The 21,272-nt window shown below is 40.2% G+C and overlaps 1 protein-coding gene across 6 annotated transcripts in view; it reads left to right on the top strand.

The window, feature by feature from the left end:
• The window catches only part of KATNBL1 (katanin regulatory subunit B1 like 1), a 66,072-nt gene that overhangs the window by 35,987 nt on the left and 8,813 nt on the right, over window positions 1–21,272 (top strand). For 3 of the 6 annotated variants that reach the window (XM_055278604.2, XM_055278605.2, XM_063639073.1), the window contains 3 exons: window positions 6,866–6,996; window positions 15,847–15,887; window positions 17,458–17,737. In XM_055278604.2, coding sequence (XP_055134579.1) covers window positions 6,880–6,996; window positions 15,847–15,887; window positions 17,458–17,737 — 438 coding nt within the window. In that variant the 5' untranslated portion in view covers window positions 6,866–6,879. The remainder of the gene's footprint in view (window positions 1–6,865; window positions 6,997–15,846; window positions 15,888–17,457; window positions 17,738–21,272) is intronic. The other 3 variants (XM_055278608.2, XM_063639074.1, XM_063639075.1) reach the window with 1 other exon arrangement.

The raw sequence follows: 21,272 nt of genomic DNA, 5'->3' as shown, positions 1-21,272 counted from the left end.
TACTTCTGGTGCACAGCCTTCATCTTGGGACCTTCTTTCATAATCATCCTGGGAAATGCCTTCCATATATCCTATTGGATTTCCATTTCTTACCCTTCTTTTTTTTGGTTTATCCTTCTTTTATTGCTTTCTGTGAATAAATTTTTGGGAACTCTGTGTATCTGAAGATAACGTTTCTCTTACCCTCACACTTGACAATTTGGCTGGATATAAAATTTTAGGTTGCCTGAGAATTTTGAAGGCTTTACTCTGTATCTGTCATTTTTACATGACCAAGTTTGGATTTTAGGATTTATTTTTTATTTGTTTGTGTATTTTCACCTTCTCTAGCTTCCCTACTACTCTGAAATTTAGCAATGATGTACCTTGTAGGTCTGTTTTCATCCATTATGATACACTTTCCATTTAGAAATTTATATCCTTCAATCTTGTACAGTTTTCTTAAAGTATCTCTTTGTTTGATTTCTCTTTTACTTTCTTGTACTCTTTCTAAAATTCTCTTTATTTGGATGTTGGTCCCTCTAAACCAGTCTTCTGATTTTTTTTTTCTTCCTATGTTCTGGGAGATAGCTTCAGGTTTCTCTTCCAACTTCTGTTGAGTTTTTTACTATTTTTATTATGTCCTATTTTTAATTTTTAAGAGTATTTTTGTTGGATTTTTTGTCTCATTTTTGTTGTATAGATGCAATTATTTCAAATATTTTTTAGAAGTTAGGTTTATCAAAGTACAATTTACACACAATAAAAATTCACCCTTTTTAGTATATAGCTCTATTAGTTTTGATAATTAGGTAAGTACCACCGTAGTTGACATACAGTTCTTTGTAAACAGACCACCATTGATGTTAGTATTTTAGAGAGAAGCGTGTGTGTGTGTGTGTGTGTGTGTGTGTGTCTGTGTGTTATAAGATTAGTCAGAATTCCTAAGAAAGTATCCTCTGCACTCTTCCCTGGAGTGTATAAGCCTGGTTGCAAGCCTCTGTGAGGCAAGGAGTAGAAAGAAGGTTAGCGGTCTCAACATTTAGTATGTAAACTTTCACTTGGTCATCCACCTTTTTAGAATATGTTCCTAGGCTGGGTGCAGTGGCTCACATCTGTAATCCCAACATTTGGATAGGCCAAGGTGGGTGGATCACTTGAGGTCAGGAGTTTGAGACCAGCCTGGCCAATATGGTGAAACCCCATCTCTACTGAAAATACAGAAATTAGCCAGGCATGGTGACGGGAGCCCATAATCCCAGGTACTCAGGAGGCTGAGGCAGGAGAATCGCTTGAGCCTGGGAGGCAGAGGTTGCAGTGAGCCAAGATCACGCCACTGGACTTCAGCCTGGGCAATAGAGTGAGATAGAGTGAGACTCCATCTCAAAAAAAAAAAAAAAAAAAAAGAATATGTTCCTCCCAAGGACTCTGTTTACGTTTTCTAGAGAATAAAACTCGTTTTTTTACTGGAATGAGAAAGAGGATCTAGTGAGCCAACTGTGTCTTAAATGGATATTCGATCTATCTACTTGTTCTTAGGGTTACCTTTATCTCCACTTCTTTTATTTATTTATTTTTTATTATTATACTTTAAGTGCCAGGGTACATGTGCACAACGTGCAGGTTTGTTACATACATATACATGTGCCATGTTGGTTTGCTGCACCTGTCAACTTGTCATTTACATTAGGTATTTCTCCTAATGCTATCCCTCCCCCACCCCCTACCCCATGACAGACCCTGCTGTGTGATGTTCCCCGCCCTGTGTCCAAGTGTTCTCATTGTTCAGTTTCCACCTGTGAGTGAGAACATATGGTGTTTGGTTTTCTGCCCTTGTGATAGTTTGCTGAGAATGATCGTTTCCAGCTTCATTCATATCCCTGTAAAGGACATGAACTCATCCTTTTTTATGGCTGCATAGTATTCCATGATATATATATGTGCCACATTTTCATAATCCAGTTTATCATTGATGGACATTTGCGTTGGTTCCAAGTCTTTGCTATTGTGAATAGTGCTGCAATAAACATACATGTTCATGTGTCTTTCTAGTAGCATGATTTATTATCCTTTGGATATATACCCAGTAATGGGATCACTGGGCCAAATGGTATTTCTAGTTCTAGATCCTTGAGGAATCACCACACTGTCTTCCACAATGGTTGAACCAATTTACACTCCCACCAACAGTGTAAAAGTGTTCTTGTTTCTCCACATCCTCTCCAGCATCTGTTGTTTCCTGACTTTGTAATGATCGCCATTCTAACTGGCATGAGATGCTATCTCATTGTGGTTTTGATTTGCATTTCTCTGATGACCACTGATGATGAGCATTTTTTCCTATGTCTGTTGGCTGCATAAATGTCTTCTTTTGAGACGTGTCTGTTCATATCCTTTGCCCACGTTTTGATTGGGTTGTTTTTTTCTTGACAATTTGTTTAAGTTCTTTGTAGATTTTGGATATTAGCCCTTTGTCAGATGGGTAGATTGCAAAAATTTTCTTCCATTCTGTAGGCTGCCTGTTCACTCTGATGGTAGTTTCTTTTGCTGTGCAGAAGCTCTTTAGTTTAATTAGATCCCATTTGTCTATTTTGGCTTTTGTTGCCATTGCTTTTGGTGTTTTAATCATGAAGTCCTTGCCGATGCCTGTGTCCTGAATGGTATTGCCTAGGTTTTCTTCTAGGGTTTTTATGATTTTACATCAAACATTTAAGTCTTTAATCCATCTTGAATTAATTTTTGTATAAGGTGTAAGGAAGGGATCTAGTTTCAGCTTTCTACATATGGCTAGCCAGTTTTCCCAGCACCGTTTATTAAATAGGGAATCCTTTCCCCATTGCTTGTTGTCAGGTTTGTCAAAGATCAGATGGTTGTAGATGTGTGGTGTTATTTCTGAGGTCTCTGTTCTGTTCCATTGGTCTATATATCTGTTTTGCTGTTTCTGAGGTCTCTGTTCTGTTCCATTGGTCTATATATCTCTTTTGCTGTTTTGGTTACTGTAGCCTTGTAGTATAGTTTGAAGTCACGTAGTGTGATGCCTCCAGCTTTGTTCTTTTGGCTTAGGATTGTCTTGGCAATGCAAGCTCTTTTTTGGTTCCATATGAACTTTAAAGTAGTTTTTTCCAATTCTTTGAAGAAAGTCGTTGGTAGCTTGATGGGGATGACATTGAATCTATAAATTACCTTGGGCAGTATGGCCATTTTCACGATATTGATTTTTCCTATCCATGAGCATGGAATGTTCTTCCATTTTTTTGTGTCCTCTTTTGTTTTGTTGAGCAGTGGTTTGTAGTTCTCCTTGAAGAGGTCCTTCACATCCATTTAAGTCGGATTCCTAGGTATTTTATTCTCTTTGTAGCAATTGTGAATGGGAGTTCACTCATGATTTGGCACTGTTTGTCTGTTATTGGTATATAGGAATGCTTGTGATTTTTGCACATTGATTTTGTGTCCTGAGACTTTGCTGAAGTTGCTTATCAGCTTAAGGAGATTCTGGGCTGAGACGATGGGGTTTTCTAAATACACAATCATGTCATCTGCAAAGAGGGACAATTTGACTTCCTCTTTTCCTAATTGAATACCCTTTATTTCCTTCTCCTGCCTGATTGCTCTGGCCAGAACTTCCAGCACTATGTTGAATAGGAACGGTGAGAGAGGGCATCCCTGTCTTGTGCCAGTTTTCAAAGGGAATGCTTCCAGTTTTTGCCCATTCAGTGTGAGACTGGCTGTGGGATTGTCATAAATAGCTCTTATTATTTTGAGATATGATTCATCAATACCTAGTTTATTGAGAGATTTTAGCATGAAGGGCTGTTGAATTTTGTCAAAGGCCTTTTCTGCATCTATTGAGATAATCGTGGTTTTTGTCGCTGGTTCTGTTTATGCGATGGATTATGTTTATTGATTTGCGTCTGTTGAACCAGCCTTGCATCCCAGGGATGAAGCCGACTTGATCGTGGTGGATAAGCTTTTGATGTGCTGCTGGATTTGGTTTGCCAGTATTTTATTGAGGATTTTTGTGTCAATGTTCATCAGGGATATTGGTCTAAAATTATCTTTTTTTGTTGTGTCTCTGCCAGGCTTTGGTATCAGGATGATGCTGGCCTCATAAAATGAGTTAGGGAGGATTCCCTCTTTTTCTATTGATGGAATAGTTTCAGAAGGAATGGTACCAGCTCCTCTTTGTACTTACTGGTAGAATTCAGCTGTGAATCCGTTTGGTCCTGGACTTTTTTTGGTTGGTAGGCTATTAATTATTGCCTCAATTTCAGAGCCTGTTATTGGTCTATTCAGCAATTCAACTTCTTCCTGGTTTAGTCTTGGGAGGGTGTACGTATCCAGGAATTTATCCATTTCTTCTAGATTTTCTAGTTTATTTACATATAGGTGTTTATAGTATTCTCTGATGGCAGTTTGTATTTCTGGGGCATCAGTGGTGATATCCCCTTTATCATTTTTTATTGCATCTATTTGATTCGTCTCTGTTTTCTTATTAGTCTTGCTAGCGGTCTATCAATTTTGTTGATCTTTTCAAAAAACCAGCTCCTGGATTCATTGATTTTTTTGAAGGGTTTTTTGTGTCTCTATCTCCTTCAGTTCTGCTCTGATCTTAGTTATTTCTTGACTTCTGCTAGCTTTTGAATTTGTTTGCTCTTGCTTCTCTACTTCTTTTGATTGTGATTTTAGGGTGCCGATTGTAGATCTTTCCTGCTTTCTCTTGAGGGCATTTAATGCTATAAATTTCCCTCTACACACTGCTTTAAATGTGTCCCAGAGATTCTGGTATGTTGTGTCTTTGTTCTCACTGGTTTCAAAGAACATCTTTATTTCTGCCTTCTTTCATTATTTACCCAGTAGTCATTCAGGAGCAGGTTGTTCAGTTTCCATGTAGTTGTATGGTTTTGAGTGAGTTTCTTAATCCTGAGTTCTAGTTTGATTGCACTGTGGTCTGAGAGGCAGTTTGCTGTGATTTCTGTTCTTTTACATTTCCTGAGGAGCGCTTTACTTCCAACTGTGTGGTCAATTTTGGAATAAGTGCGATGTGGTGCTGAGAAGAATGTATATTCTGTTGATTTGAGGTGAAGAGTTCTGTAGATGTCTGTTAGGTCAGCTTGGTGCAGAGTTGAGTTCAAATCCTGGGTATCCTTGTTAACCTTCTGTCTCACTGATCTGTCTAATATTGACAGTGGAGTGTTGAAGTTTCCCATTGTTATTGTTTGGGAGTCTAAGTCTCTTTGTAGGTCTCCAAGGACTTGCTTTATGAATCTGGGTGCTCCTGTATTGGGTGCATATATATTTAAGATAGTTAGCTCTTCTTGTTGAATTGATTCCTTTACCATTATATAATGGCCTTCTTTGTCTCTTTTGATCTTTGTTGGTTTAAAGTCTGTTTATAAGAGACCAGGATTGCAAACCATGCTTTTTTTTGCTTTCCATTTACTTGGAAGATCTTCCTCTATCCCTTTATTTTGAGCCTATATGTGTCTTTGCATGTGAGATGGGTCTCTTGAATACAGCACGCCGATATGTCTTGCTCTTTATACAATTTGCCAGTCTGTGTCTTTTAATTGGGGCATTTAGCCCATTTACATTTTAGGTTAATACTATTATGTGTGAATTTGATCCTGTCATTATGATACTAGCTGGTTATTTCACCTGTGAATTGATGCAGTTTCTTCATAGCATCGATGGTCTTTACAATTTGGCATATTTTTGCAGTGGCTGGTACCGGTTGTTCGTGTCCATGTTTAGTGCTTCCTTCAGGAGCTCTTGTAAGGCAGACTTGGTGGTGACAAAAAAAGCCAGGGCCTGGCTTATAGTGAATGCTTAGTAGATGTTTAAAGAAAGAATAAGGGAGGAACTTACATTCAGCGCATGACCTAAAATAAATTTCCAATGTGAAACCAGAGTGCAAGTGAGAAAATCACAAATTTCCTCTGTTACATAAATTAAGTCATAGCATTTGTTTCCATCACCACCCCCTCTTTAGACCCTCTTTAGATATAATTAATAAAATAGGAGGGCATTGATTTTTTTTTTTTTCAAAGGTAGAGGAGAGCTTTGGAGAGCTGTCTGCAAAAGTGAAAGAAGAATTTAAGGATTAGGCATAGGACAAGTCAGTTGTATGTAGTCCAATTTTGGTTCCTCTCATTGCTTAGGGTTGTATGTGCCCCAGTGATTTAGTTGCACAGTTTTAGGTTTCTATACATTTGGATGTCATAGATACCACCACCTTATACACCTTATTTCATAACCTGTGCATTTAATAAATGGCCAGTGACATGGAAAATGGGGAGATTGATGTGTTGCTTTGGCAAAAAAAAAAATACATACAATATTATTGTCACTGGTTCCAACTAAAGAATGAGGACAGGCTGGGCACAGTGGCCCATGCCTGTAATCCCAGCACTTAGGGAGGCCGAGGTGGATGGATCATCTGAGGTCAGGAGTATGAGATCAGCCTGACCAACCTGGTGAAACCCTGTCTCTACTAAAAAAATATAAAATTAGTTGGGCATGGTGGCACAAGCCTATAATCCCAGCTACTTGGGAGACTGAGGCAGGAGAATGCTTGAACCCAGGAGGCGGAGGTTGCCGTGAGCCAAGATTGTGCCATTGCACTCCAGCCTGGGCAACAGAGCAAAACTCCATCTCAAAAAAAAAAAAAAAAAAAAAAAAAAAGAATGAGGAGAGAAAGATCCTTAATTTCCTGGAATGCCTTGCCTTGTGCTTCCTCTATGTTCAGGTTTTTAAAAATGCGTAAATTAAAATGATGTCCTCTGCCTTTTTTATATAGCATTGTGCTACTGTTATATGTTCGTGTGTGTGTTAAAAATGATCAGACTCTTTTTGCTTTTTTAATTTTCTATTTTATTGTATTGTCTAGGTACTTAAGAGATTATGGCATCGGAAACCCACAATGTTAAAAAACGGAACTTTTGTAATAAGATTGAGGATCATTTCATTGATCTTCCTAGAAAAAAGATCTCTAATTTCACTAATAAGAACATGAAGGAGGTAAGTCCATGGTTTCTAGAAAACAGATAAGACAATTTAAACGTTCAGGTCTCTAGATATCTCTGGTTGAATTGTTTAAACAATGGGAGGATAATAATTCTGCTTAATCTCCCAGAATTAAGTTGAATTGGTGAAATATAACCAATTTCTTTTTTTTTTCTTTGTTAGGTCTTAACCATTTTATTTCTATAAGCTCTAAAAGGTTTTTAATCGGGCTGGGCATGGTGGCTTATGCCTGTAATCCCAGCACTTTGGGAGGCCGAGGTGGGTGGATCACCTGAGGTCAGGAGTTCAAGACCAGCCTGGCCAACATGGTGAAACCCTGTGTCTACTAAAAATACAAAAATTAGCTGAGCATGGTGGTGGGTGCCTGTAATCCCAGCCACTTGGGAGGCTGAGGAAGGAGATTCACTTGAACCCAGGAGGTGGAGGTTGCAGTGAGCTGAGATCGCGCCATTGCATTCTAGCCTGGGTGACGAGCAAAACTCCATATCAAAAAAAAAAAGTTTTTAGTCAGTATACTGTTTCAATATGATATAATTTAAATATTTTAGTTAAAGAGGAATTCTAGAGGTGCTTTGTGTTCACTATTGTAAGGTTCATTAGCACTGGTGTACTTTCTTTTAAACCACATTTAGGCCAGGTGTGGTGGCTCATGCCTATAATCCCAGCACTTTCGGAGGCTGAGGCAGGAGGATTGCTTGAACCCAGGAGTTCAAGCCCAGCCTGGACAACATAGTGAGACTCCATCTCTACCAAAAAAACTTTTTTCAACTAGCAAGGCATGGTGGCATGCACCTGTGGTCCTAGCTACTGGGGAGGCTGAGGTAGGAGGGTCACTTGAGCCCAGGGTGTTAAGGCTACAGTGAGCTGTGTTCATACCACTGTACGTCAGCCTGAGTGACAGAGCAAGATCCTATCTCTAAAACAACAGCAACAAGAAAAGAGATTAAAATTTAACTCACTTGTTAAGCATCCTATGAGTTACAGTATAATTTGCAACTAGAGGTGTGGAAAATAGAGAGCTGGATGTTGTATTAGTCCGTTTTTGTGCTGCTTATAAAGACATACCCGAGACTGGGTAATCTCTAAAGAAAAAGAGATTTAATGGACTCACAGTTCCACGTGGCTAGAGAGGCCTCACAATCATGTTGGAAGGCGAAAGGCACATTTTACTTACATGGCAGCAGACGAGAGAATGAGAACCATGTGAAAGGGATTTCCCCTTATAAAACCATCAGATCTCGTGAAACTTATTCACTACCACAAGAACAGTATTGGGGAAACCACCCCCATGATTCAGTTATCTCCAACTGAGTCCCTCCCACAACATGTGGGAATTATGGGAGCTACAATTCAAGATGAGATTTGGGTGGGGACACAGCGAAACCATATCAGATATGTTGCTTTACCAGAAATAACTACATATGATGTTGTTGTATGTTGATTCAGACTACAGAATTAGAACAGAGAAAACATTAATCTGAAAAACTTATCTGTTGAATTTTAGATTTGTTGATATCAATCACAAAATTTACATAACTATTAATGAACTTAAATATGCCTCAGTTATTAAGTACAATGAGTTCTGAATTCCTCTTCAAAGAATCAGTATGTCAGTATGTTCAGCTTCCTTATATTTTGTTCTGCATTTTAAAGTTTAACTTCCTCATTCTTTATGCCTCCTTGCCCCTAGTTTCAGTAAACAACCCCCTTCTAGCCTTTATACTCACATATTTAGAGTTCTTAGTCATCCTTAGTCACCTGCTCTGTCCTCAGTCATCTTAGTCACCTGCTCTGTAACCATCCTTCCCGCTGAAACTGCTCCCCCGCCACTCCAGTTCATACCCCTGCTCTCTAAATAGCCTATCAGAATTAGCTTAGACTGTGCGGTCCAACCCTAGCCAATAGGGGAACAACATAGCAGTAGGGACTAGCTGCGTTAGGGATAAGAACCCCTTCCCCTCCCTTGTCCAGTGTGCTTTTGCAACCACTCCAGGCATGATTGGCACCCTTCTGCAGAAGTAAATTGCCTTGCTGAGAAAGGTTTTTGCCAGAGTGCTGATTCTTCTTTGCGGCATCAAGCATTTGTTTCTAACAAATTTGGGGGTAGTCCGGGATTCCCATTCTCCTCTGGGGAAGGGTCTCCGGTCCTCTCCCATAAGGAGGCACGCCCTGCGGCCTCATTGCGGCGGCCTTGTGTAAGGAATCGAGGCCCACTCAGTGTGATGAATAAACCCGGACTCTCAGCAACGCAGGAAGAAACAGACCAACAACTTGGGGGAAAAAAATCATCACATACCAGGTAACCCTGTGCATAGACCAAGGTAAGAAATGTCACAAGAGTGACAAAGTATTTCCTTGGTGGTTGGGTTATCTTGGGAGGTTGAAAGTGTGTGAATGAGATGCACAACTGAGTGCAAAGCGAGTGTTGAGTCCAGATTTGTGGTTTCGTAGTCACCTCATACAGCTTAGGGCAGCCCTCCTGTAAAGGAGTCTGGGTTGGGGGTTTATACCAACCTGCCAATCCCAAGAGGGATCTGATGTTCCCATTAGGGAAGCAGCCAGAGAAGGATAAAGCGAAAGTAGAAGAATGCGAGAAGCCTCCAGCAGGGGGTGTTGAGCCTCTAGGAAAGGAAGGTGTGAAATCTCCAGTAGAGGGGATTGAGCCTCACACAACGTCCAGTAGTGGGGAAGGCAAAAAATTTCCAGTAGGGGAAATTGAGCCTCACCCCGAAAGTCGAGAAATGTCCAGTAGGGGAGATTGAGCCTTACCCCAAAACCATCAAGATGGGAAATACCCCAAGTAAGGTAAGGGATAAAAAGTATAAAGCTAGCAACAATAATATTCCCCCTGATAGTCCCCTAGGCCTGATGTTGAAATATTAGAAGAATAATGAAAAGACCTTAGAGAAATGATAATAAAAAGAATTCGAGAGTCTAAACCCCGCATCCAAAACATTACAAAAGCTTTCAATAACAAGGAAAAGATGAAAGAGCTGTAAAATTCCTAAAAAGACTCAAAGAGCAAATGAGAAAATATGCAGGTCTATAATTAGAAGACCCCCCCAGATGAAGGATGTTAAAGCTTCATTTTGTAACTAATAGTTGGCCAGATATTAACAAGAAATTACAAAAGATAGAAAACTGGGAAGGTAAATCTATAGAAGAGCTTCTAAGAGAAGCCCAGAAAGTATATGTAAGAAGAGATGAAGAAAAAAGCAGATGGCAAAAATTCTGCTGTCCACCATACAACAAAGTACCCATGGGGCCAGAAGCTGTAAGGAAGCTAGACCCCCGCTCTCCAGGCAATATGAAGGGTACAAAAGAGTAAAGCCAGGAGGCTCAAAGGTAAAAAAGAAAAAAGGACAGAACGAATGTTTCAAATGTGGAAAATTAGGTCACTTTAAAAGAAAATGTCCCAAATGAGAAAAGGAAGAAAAAGTCATCCCACTTAGAGCTTTTGAGGAAGACTAGGGAAGTCAGGGGCTGTATCTTTTTTTATCTTGAGTCCCACCAACAGCCCTTGATAAATTAGAAGTGGGACCTAAATTTGAGCTTATTACCTTTTTAATCAACTCAGGAGCAGCTCGCTCCTCAGTTTGTTACTTTCTATCTAGTGTAACTTGTTCACAAGGAGAACTTTTTATCTCAAGGGTAAAAGGAGAAGAGTTTAGAGCAAAAACTCTCAAGAGGAGACAGAAGTGAAATATAAAAACTGATCAGTTAGTATCAAATTTATTAATTCTGGATGCAGGGACAAATCTATTAAGAGAATTAATTCTAAAATTAGGCTTAGGCTTCCAAATCAATCATGGAAAATTCCTCCCCTTCCTAAATTTGCTCACCGCCGCAGACGAAGAACACATTCATCCCAAGGTATGGTCAAAAGATGGGAATCAAGGAAGGTTACAGATTTCCTCCGGTTCATGTTAAATTTAAAAAACCCTAGAGAAATGTAAAGAGAAAGCAACACCCTATTCCTTTAAAAGCCAGGGTAAATTTAAAACCTATAATTGAAGGTCTTCTCCACGATGAGCTTCTTGAACCCTGTATGTCTCCCTATAACACTCCAATACTGCCTGTAAAGAAGCCAGACAGGTCATACCAGTTAGCGTTAAGACCTTAGAGCTATTAATCAGATAGTCCAAACCACCCACCCTGTTGTTACTAGTAACTGTCCCCATCCTAGCTTTACCTTCCCCTAGAACTGCCTTTTCATCTCTTTGTCAATGTAAACAAAACAGTAGCCTTAGGCGTACTCACTCAAAAACACGGGGGCCACCGGCAGCCCATAGCCTTTTTGTCAAAAATTCTTGACCCTGTAATCCGAGAGTGGCCTAAATGTATTCAGTCTGTAGCAGCAACAGCCCTATTAACAGAAAAAAAAAAAAGAAAATTAACTTTTAGAAAGAACTTCATTGTCAATACGTGTCACCAAGTCAAAATTGTCCTTAATCAGAAGGCAGAAAGGTGGCTTATTGAATTAATAATTTTAAAATACGAAGCTATCCTGTTAGAGAGCAATGATTTAACACTAACCACTGATAATTCACTTAACCCAGCAGGTTTCCTGACTGAGAATCCAAATTTAAAGAGACCTGAGCATGAGTGTTCAGATTTAATTGATTGTCGTACTAAAGTCAGACCTGATTTAAGAAAGACCCCTTTCAAACCGGGCAGCACTTATTTATAGATGGCTCTTCCTGGGTAATTGAAGGAAAAAGACATAATGGGTACTAGTAGTCAATGGGGAACTCCTTGCAGAAGTAGAGTCAGGAATACTACTCCGTAATTGGTCTGCCCAAACATGTGAATTGTTTGCAATCAAGCCTTTAAAGCATCTGCAGAGCCAAGAAAGGACTATTTATACTGATTTCAAACATGCCTTCTGGTTAGCTCACACCTTTGAAAAAAAAAAATTGGAGCAAACAAGGTCTTCAAAGGCCAAGACCTGGTCCACAAGAATTAATCACTCAAGTATTAGGTAACCTCCAGTTGCCAGAAGAAATAGCTGTTGTCCATGTCCCAGGACATCAAAGAGGTATCTCTTTTGAAAGCTGGAGAAACAACCTTGCAGATCAAATAGCCAAACAGGCTGCCATTTCCTCTGAAATGCCTGTTTTTCACTTAACCCCTTGCCTTCTTCCCCCAACTGCAGTTCCCATCTTCTTTCCCACTGAAAAAGAGAAATTAATAAAACTAGGGGCCAAAGAAAATTCAGAAGAGAAATGAGTGTTACCAGACCAAAGAAAAATGTTATCCAATTCCCTCATGAGAGACCTCTCCCATCTGCATCAAGAGACTCATTGGGGACCTCAAGCTATGTGTGATGCAGTCCTTTGGGTTTATGGATGTGTAGGAATTTACACTTTGGCATGACAGGTTACAGATAGTTGCCTAGTATGTAGGAAGACTAATAAGCAGACCCTCAGAAAACCACCTCTTAGGGGAAGGTATCCGGAATTAAGACTGTTCCAAAGTATCCAAGTGGATTACGCCAAGATGCCCCCAATTGGTTGTCTAAAGTATTTATTAGTAATAGTAGATCACCTTACTCATTGGGTAGAAGCTATTTCCTTTCAAGTGCAACTGCTAATAATGTAATCAAAACATTAGTTGAAAATATTACATCCAGGTTTGGATTAATAGGAAACATTGATTCAGATAATGGAACTCATTTCACTGCACATGTCATTAAGAAATTAGCCCAGGTACTGGATATAACATGGGAAATCATACTCCCTGGCACCCACCTTCATCAGGAAGAGTAGGGAAAAAAAATGAACCAAACTCTAAAAAGCCACTTAAGCAAATTAGTCTTAGAGACTCGGTTGCCATGGACTAGATGCCTTCCCATTGCCCTGTTGAGAATCCGAACTGCTCCTCAGAGAGATGTCGGCTTATCCCCTTATGAAATGTTGTGTAAGTTGCTCTATTTGCACTCCACTGCTGACATTCCCATGTTCGAAACAAAAGATCAGTTTCTCAGAAATTATATACTTAGTTTATCTTCCACTTTCTCTTGCCTCAGAACTAAAGGTCTTTTAGCACAGGCACCACCCCTAGAGTTTCCAGTACACCAACAGCAGCCTAGGGTCCACATCCTTGTCAAAAGTTGGAGGGAAGGAAAACTTGAACCAACTTAGGAAAGACTCTGCCTAGTGCTTCTAACCATTGAGACCACAGTTCAAACAGCAGAAATAGGATGGACTCATCACACCCAGGTCAAAAGAGCACCACCTCCTCCAGAATCATGGGCAGCTATTCTAGGGCTTACTCTAACCAAGCTAAAGCTAAAACGGGTTTGATCCTCTTATGTTGCATCTCTTTCTTTTCCCCATCTATTGCTAGTCCTCTTGTTATTAATGTAACTAGGTCGAATTCACCCCAAACTATTACCTTTGATGCTTGCCTTGTGATGCCCTGTGGAGATGTGCCAAGCCAGAGGCAACTCTCCACTTCAGAAAAGTATCTTTGTCCTTCCTAGCTCTTCTCAGACTGGAATTCTGTTAACTGGGATAAGTTAGCTTGGGAAGAGTTTGACAGAGATTCCAGTATAAACTGAGAGTCTTGCCCTCCCAATACAAAGCTTTTATGCTGTAGTTGGTCCAACATTCTGTGGACCACTAAAGAGCAAGAATAGATTGCCCCAAGCGGTAGTTGTAATTTCCTAAAGCTATACATTCATTTTACTAAAGGAACAGCTTCCCCTAACTGGCAGCAAAACCAATGCAATCCAGTACAGGTTATTATCTCAAACCCTCTTAAGTTCTTCCCCTTCTCTAAGCCAATTTCCTTCTTTAAGCCAGTTTTATAATATGGGGGCTGAGGTTTCAGGAGCAGACCCTATCAGATCCTTTGAAATATTCTTCATTGCTCCCCCACCACCTACACCTTCCCCTAAGCCTTCTTCCAGAACCTCCCACAACAAAACTTGTTCTTCCTCCATCTAATGACAAGACCAAGGTAGCTATTGTAGAAGTCAAAGACCTAAAACAAACTTTAGCAATTGAGACAGGATATCAAAATGCCAATGCCTGGTTGGAATAGATCAAATATTTCATCCGCACTTTAAACAAAAGCAATTGTTATGCTTGTGCGCACAGCAGGCCAGAGGCCCAGATCGTCCCCTTTCCACTGTGATGGTCCTCCAGTCAACCGGGCATGGGCTGTGTGGTAGCTCTTTTCCAGGATTCCGCACCCTGGGGTAACAAGTCATGCCAAGCTCTTTCTCTGCTATATCCCGAAGTTCAACACCTCACAGGTTAGCCCCCGAGGGCCATCCAGCTTCCGTCTCCCAACACCGAGTTCACTTTGTCTCTCTCACGACAAAGAGGAAACTTAGCATCCCTTAGAGACCTAAAAGGATGCAGTGAGCTTAAGACTTTCCAAGAGCTCACCAACCAGGCAGCCCTTATACACCCCCGAGCAGATGTATGGTGATATTGTGGTAGACCTTTGCTGGACACTCTGCCAAGTAACTGGAGTGTCACTTGCGCCCTAGTCCAGTTGGCTATCCCTTTCACCCTGGCATTTCATCAACCAGAGAAAGAAAAAAACAATGTTGTAAAGCAAGGGAAGCCCCTTATGGGTCTTTCGACTCCCACGTTTATTTAGATACAATTAGAGTCCCACGAGGAGTACCAAATAAATTTAAGACCTGAGATCAAATAGCTGCTGGATTTGAGTCAATATTTTGGTGGGTGACAATTAATAAAAACATAGATTAGATAAATTCCACCTATTGCAACCAACAGCGGTTTATTAACTATACTAGAGATGCTGTTAAAGGAATAGCTGAGCAATTAGGGCCTACTAGCCAGATGGCTTGGGAAAATAGAATGGCCTTAGACATGGTATTAGCAGAAAAAGGGGAAGTTTGCATCATGATTGAAACTCAATGTTGTACCTTCATCCCAAACAATACCACCCCTGATGAAAGTATAACAAAGGCATTGCAAGATCTAACTGCTGTATCCAATGAGTTAGCAAAAAACTCAGGAGTAAATGACCCCTTCACAGGGTGGCTAGAAAAATGGTTTGGTAAATGGAAAGGGATCACAGCCTCCATCCTTACTTCTCTTGCAATTGTAGCAGTAGTGCTTATCCTTGTTGGATGCTGCATCATACCTCGCATCCGCGGGCTAGTCCAAAAACATACAGAAACAGCCCTTACTAAAACTTCTGTCAGTTCCCCCCCACCATATTCTGACAAGCTCTTTCTTTTAGAAAACTAAGCAGAACAGCTATGCTAAGACATGTTAAAGAAGTTTGAAGAGGAAGACCTGTAAAATTCAAAAGGGGGAAATTGTTAAGTACAATGAGTTCGGAGTTCCTCCCAGTATGTCAGTATGTTCAGCTTTCTTATACTTTGTTCTCCATTTTAAAGTTTAACTTCCTCGTTCTTTACACCTCCTTGCCCTAGTTTCAGTAAACAACCCCCTTCTAGCCTTTATACTCACATATTTAGAGTCCTTAGTCATCCTCAGTCACCTGCCCTGTCCTTAGTCATCCTTAGTCACCTGCACTGTAACCATCCTTCCCGCTGAAACTGCTCACCCTGCCACTCTGGCTCATACCCAAATAGCCTATTGGAATTAGTGTAGACTGTGCGGTCCAACCCTAGCCAATAGGGGAACGACACAGCAGTAGGGACTAGCTGCATTAGGGATAAGAACCCCTTCTCCTCCCTTGTCCGGTATGCTCTTGCGACCACTCCAGGCACGATTGGCACCCTTCTGCAGAAGTAAATTGCCTTGCTGAGAAAGCTTTTTGCTGGAGTGCTGATTCTTCTTTACAGCACCAAGCATTTGTTTCTAACATCAACTATCTACTTTCATTTTTCAGGTTAAGAAATCTCCAAAACAGTTGGCTGCTTACATAAATAGGTAAGAGTTTCTTTAAAGTTTGTGGGGAACAACAAATATGAAAGCTGGATAAGGATGACAATAAGGGAAAAAATAAACATTTTTTTATCATAATAATAATTAACTTATTGTCAGACAGCTCCTTTGTGCCAGTATCTGCACTAATAAACACATCAATATTGTCTCTGCTCCTTACAACAGTCCTACTCTATAGATAACATTACCGCTAACAGTTGATGAGAAAACTTAAGATCAGATAAGTTAAGTGATTTGTTCAGAATCATATAGCTAGAAAAGTGGTAAGAATGACATTCATTCTCAGATTTGCCTAACTTCTAAAGGCACTTTCTATAAAATGACTGGTTTTTAAAGTGTGATTTGAGGACCTGCGGGTTCCTAAAGACCATTCATGGAATTTGTGAAGTCAGAATTACTTCCATAGCAATACTAAGACATTGACTGTCTTCATTTTCATTCTCTTGTTTGAGGGTACAATATAATTTTTCAAGAAGCTATATGCCATTTGATATCACAATAGACTGAATGGAGAAGCAGAAATGAGAACCTAGCTGTCTTTTGTTAAACCAGATATTAGAGATATATAAAAATGTAAAACAGTACCATCCTTCTCACTTTTTAAAAAATTATTTTAGAAAATATGGGGTTTGGGTAAGATATTCCATATTAATATTAATATGTAATTAGTCTTTTTTTGAATGAATTAACAAATGATTTAAATTTTGTTTTAGTTTTTACACAGTAAATATCAATAGATATTATTCACATAAAAATTATTTTGGCCATGGCTCACACCTGTATTCCCAGCACTTTGGGAGGCCAAGGTGGGTGGATCGTGAGGTCAAGAGATGGAGATCATCCTTGCCAACAGGGTGAAACCCTGTCTCTACTAAAAATACAAAAATTAGTTCAGCATGGCGGCGCACGCCTGTAGTCCTAGCTACTTGGGAGGCTGAGGCAAGAGAATCACTTGAACCTGGGAGGCAGAGGTTGCAGTGAGCCGAGATTGCGCCACTGCACACCGGCCTGGCAACAGAGAGAGACTCTGTCTCAAAAAAAAAAAAAAAAATATTTTGAGTCATTAATAATTTTTAAGAGGGCAAAGCATCCTGACACTAAAATGTTTGAGAACCACTGTATTAAACCATGAGGCTTGCTCTATCGTGTTCTTACTCAAATAAACTAATATACTTCAGCTTAATTAAATTTTAAAATATTCAAACTTGCAGTCTTATTTGCCACTTTGTTAGAAAAAGATCAGGTTTCTAGAAAATGTTGTGATCTTCTTACTCCCAGAATGGCCTTTAATATTTCATTTTTAAAAGCATTCTGGTTATTATGTCTGTCTTTTTTATTTGGCATAAAATGTCATCCTTTACATTGTCTTCCAGATAATTTGTAATTTCCCTTTTACTTTTCTCCTCAACTCAGAATTAAGATTTTTCAAATTCTGTTTACTTCTAATTTTAGTGGATTACAATCACAAAATATAGCCTATTAATTCTCTGTTTAAAAACTTTTAAAGGATTTCATATGGTTCTTTTTCATTTAAGAAAATAAATTCTTTTTACAGAACAGTTGGACAAACTGTGAAAAGCCCAGATAAACTTCGTAAAGTGATCTATCGCAGAAAGAAAGTTCATCATCCCTTTCCAAATCCTTGTTACAGAAAAAGACAGTCCCCTGGAAGTGGGGGCTGTGACATGGCAAATAAAGAAAATGAACTGGCTTGTGCAGGCCACCTGCCTGAAAAATTACACCATGATAGTCGAACATACTTGGTTAACTCCAGTGATTCTGGTTCTTCACAGACAGAAAGCCCATCATCAAAATATAGTGGGTTTTTTTCTGAGGTAAGTCTTTTCTCTAACGCATGTCTAGTTTAACTTTGTTCCTGTTATAATCTCGATTTTTTTCTTTGCCATATTCCACTAGCAGAATAATTTGTCACCTATTGAATGTAGACTTATTTGAGTCATAGTAACTCCCTGAGACAATTTTCTAGATTAACCAAATTTGAATTAATAATTTATTCCATTTCTCTAAGATGGGATGAAATGCTTAGCAGGCTGCTAAAACTATCCAGAACGACAAGTTAGCCAGTAGAGATATAAAGGAAGGGAAAAGGAGAAATCTTGCCTAAAAAAGTGGAGCACTAGGCCGGACACGGTGGCTCATGCCTGGAGCCCGAGGTGGGTGGATCACGAGGTTAAGTGTTTGAGACCAGCCTGGCCAACATGGTGAAACCCCGCCTCTACTAAAAATACAAAAATTAGCCGGGCATGGTGGCGGGCACCTGTAATCCCAGCTACTCAGAAGGAGGCTGAGACAGGAGAATCGCCTGAACCCAGGAGGCAGAAGTTGCAGTGAGTTGAGATCGCACCATTGCACTCCAGCCTGGGCAACAGAGCGACTCTATCTCAAAAAAATAAAAATAAAAAGAAGGACAACATCTGCAGGCGGATCACCTGAGGTCAGGAGTTTGAGGCCAGCCTGGCCAACATGGTGAAACACCCTGTCTCTACAAAAGTACAAAAATGAGCCGGGCATGATGGCGGGTGCCTGTAATCCCAGCTGCTTGGGAGGCTGAGGCAGAAGAATCACTTGAACCTGGGAGGCAGAGGTTGCAGTGAGCCACGATCATTCCATTGCACTCCAGCCTGGGCAAGAGAGCAAGACTCCATCTCAAACAAAACAAAAAAAAAAAAAGTGGACCACCGAAGCCAGTTATCCAGACACATTTTGCCGGGCTCTCAATATTGCCTAGTTAAAGCATAGTTCAGGCAAACCTGCTGTGGTTTGCTGCTCTTCTGGCTCAAGCAAAACTGGTTAACAGACTCAAAAGCGTTTTTGAGAGTGATAGAAATATTCTAAAACTGGGCCTGGCCAACATGGCAAAACCTCATCTCTACTAGAAATACAAAAATTAGCTAGGCGTGGTGGCACACTTTGGGAGGCCAAGGCAGGTGGTCAGGAGTTCAAGACCTGCCTGGCCAACATGGCAAAACCCCATCTTTACCAAAAATACAAAAATTACCCAGGCGTGGTGGTGCACGCCTGTAATACCAGCTACTTGGGAGGCTGATGCTCAAGAATTGCTTGAACCTGGGAGGCAAAGGTTGCAGTGAGCCAGGATCTTGTCACTGCCCTCCAGCCTGGGTTACAGAGTGAGATTCTGTCTCAAAAAAAAAAAAAAAGTGGGCAAAGGACACAATAGACACTTTTCAAAAGAAGACATACATGTAGCTGACAAGCATATGAAAAAATGCTCAGCCTAAATGCTAAACCTAAAATCACTAATCATTAGAGAAATGCAAATCAAACCACAGTAGGATATCATCTCATACCAGTTAGAATGGCTATTATTAAAAAGTCAAAAAATAACAGATTCTGGCAAGGTTGTGGAAAAAAGAGAACACTTATACAATGCTGGTGACAATGTAATTTAGTTTCAGCTATCGTGAAAGCAGTGTGACAATTTTTCAAAGAACTTAAAACAATCTCATTGTTGGATATATACCCAAAGGAATATAAAACATTCTACCATAAAGACACGTGTATGCGTATGTTCATCACAGCACTATTCACAATAGCAAAGACATGGAATCAATCGAAATGCCCATCAATGGTAAACTGGATAAAGAAAATATGGTGCATATACACCATGGAATACTGTATGCAGCCATAAAAAGAATGAGATCGTTTCATTTGCAATCACACGGGTGAACCTGGAGGCCATTATCCTAAGCGAACTAATACAGGAACAGAAAACCAAATACTTCATGTTCTCAGTTGGAGTGGGAACTAAACACTGCACTAGTGCATATGGACACAAAGATGGGAACAACAGACATGAGGCCTACCTTAGGGTAGAGGGTGAGAAGAGCGTGAGGATCAAAAAGCTACCTATCAGTTACTGTGCTTATTACCTGTGTGACGAAATAATCTGTACACCAGACCCCCACAACATGCAAACTACCTATATAACAAACCTGCACATGTGCCCCTGAACATAAAATAAGTTTGTTTTGTTCTGTGTTTTGAAACAGGGTCTCTCACTGTATCACCCAGGCTGGGGTGCAGTGGTGCAATCTTGGCTCACTGCAACCTCCACCTCCCAGGTTCAAGCAATCCTCCCACCTCAGTCTCCAGAGTAACTGGGACTACAGGCATGTGCCACCACACCCAGCTGATTTTTGTATTTCCTATAGTGACAGGGTTTTGCCATGCTCCCCAGGTTGGTCTCGAACTACTGAGCTGAAGCGATCAACCTGCCGCAGCCCCAGCCCAAAGTGCTGGGATTACAGGTGTGAGCCACGGTGCCTGGCCAGAATAAAAGTTCTTTTTAAAAAGTTTCAGTTGTACATTTTAAAAACTACCCCAGTGAGACATCTTTCTCAAGAACCTCCTTTTACTTTACATTCTCATTTTCACTACTTTTCACTAAACCTTACATTTAACTAATAGGTTTAATGATTATTCTTGTTTCATACCTGTTTTCTTGATTGACCAGTACCTGCTCTAAAAATCTAAATCTGAAAGTGATACCATAGCATCTTAGCCAAGTTAAAATACATATATCCATTGACCTAGCTGTTCCAATTGTAAAATTTATTTTAACAAAAGTATCTGTACAAGTGCACATATTTACATATATCAGGATGTCCGCTGATGCATGGTTTTGATAGGTAAAAACCAGAATCTAAATAAATTATGGTATATAAAGACTAGAGAATATGCTATTGTTTTTTGTTGTTATTGTTGTTTTTAAGAGATGAGGTCTCACTGTCTCACTGTCTTTCCCAGGCTGGACTCAAACTCCTGAGCTCACGTGGTTCTCCCACCTCAGGTTCCCAAGTAGCTGGGAATATAGGCACACAACACTGTGCCAGGCTATGCTGTTGTTCTTTAAAAGTGAAGTTGGGCCTGGTGTAGTGGCTCATGCCTGTAATCCCAGCACTTGGGAGGCCAAGGCGGGCGGATCATGTGAGGTCAGGAGTTCAAGACCAGCTTGGCCAACATGGCAAAACCCCATCTCTACTAAAAATAGAAAAATTAGTGGGGTGTTGTGGTGGGTACCTGTAATCCCAGCTACTCGGGGAGGCTGAGGCAGGAGAATTACTTGAGCCCGGGAGGCGGAGATTGCAGTGAGCTGAGATTGTGCCACTGCACTCCAGCCTGGGCAACAGAGCAAGACCCTGTCTCCAAAAAAATAAGCTTGATCTGTGTTTTGACATTGAAAAATGTTCATATAGGTAAAAAAGCAAGGTTTTGAACAATATAGGTAATTAATTTTTCAGAGTGTTTATATGTGTACTTAATTTGTCTTTGTCTAGAAAATGGTCTGGAAAGATACATATCAGTCTCTTAACTGTGATTATTTCTGCA

The sequence above is a fragment of the Symphalangus syndactylus genome, chromosome 5 (assembly GCF_028878055.3).
Source record: "Symphalangus syndactylus isolate Jambi chromosome 5, NHGRI_mSymSyn1-v2.1_pri, whole genome shotgun sequence".
In the NCBI taxonomy this organism is placed as follows: domain Eukaryota; kingdom Metazoa; phylum Chordata; class Mammalia; order Primates; family Hylobatidae; genus Symphalangus; species Symphalangus syndactylus.
Note: the sequence above shows the minus strand (reverse complement) of the source record. Positions and strands in the feature narration are given on the sequence as shown.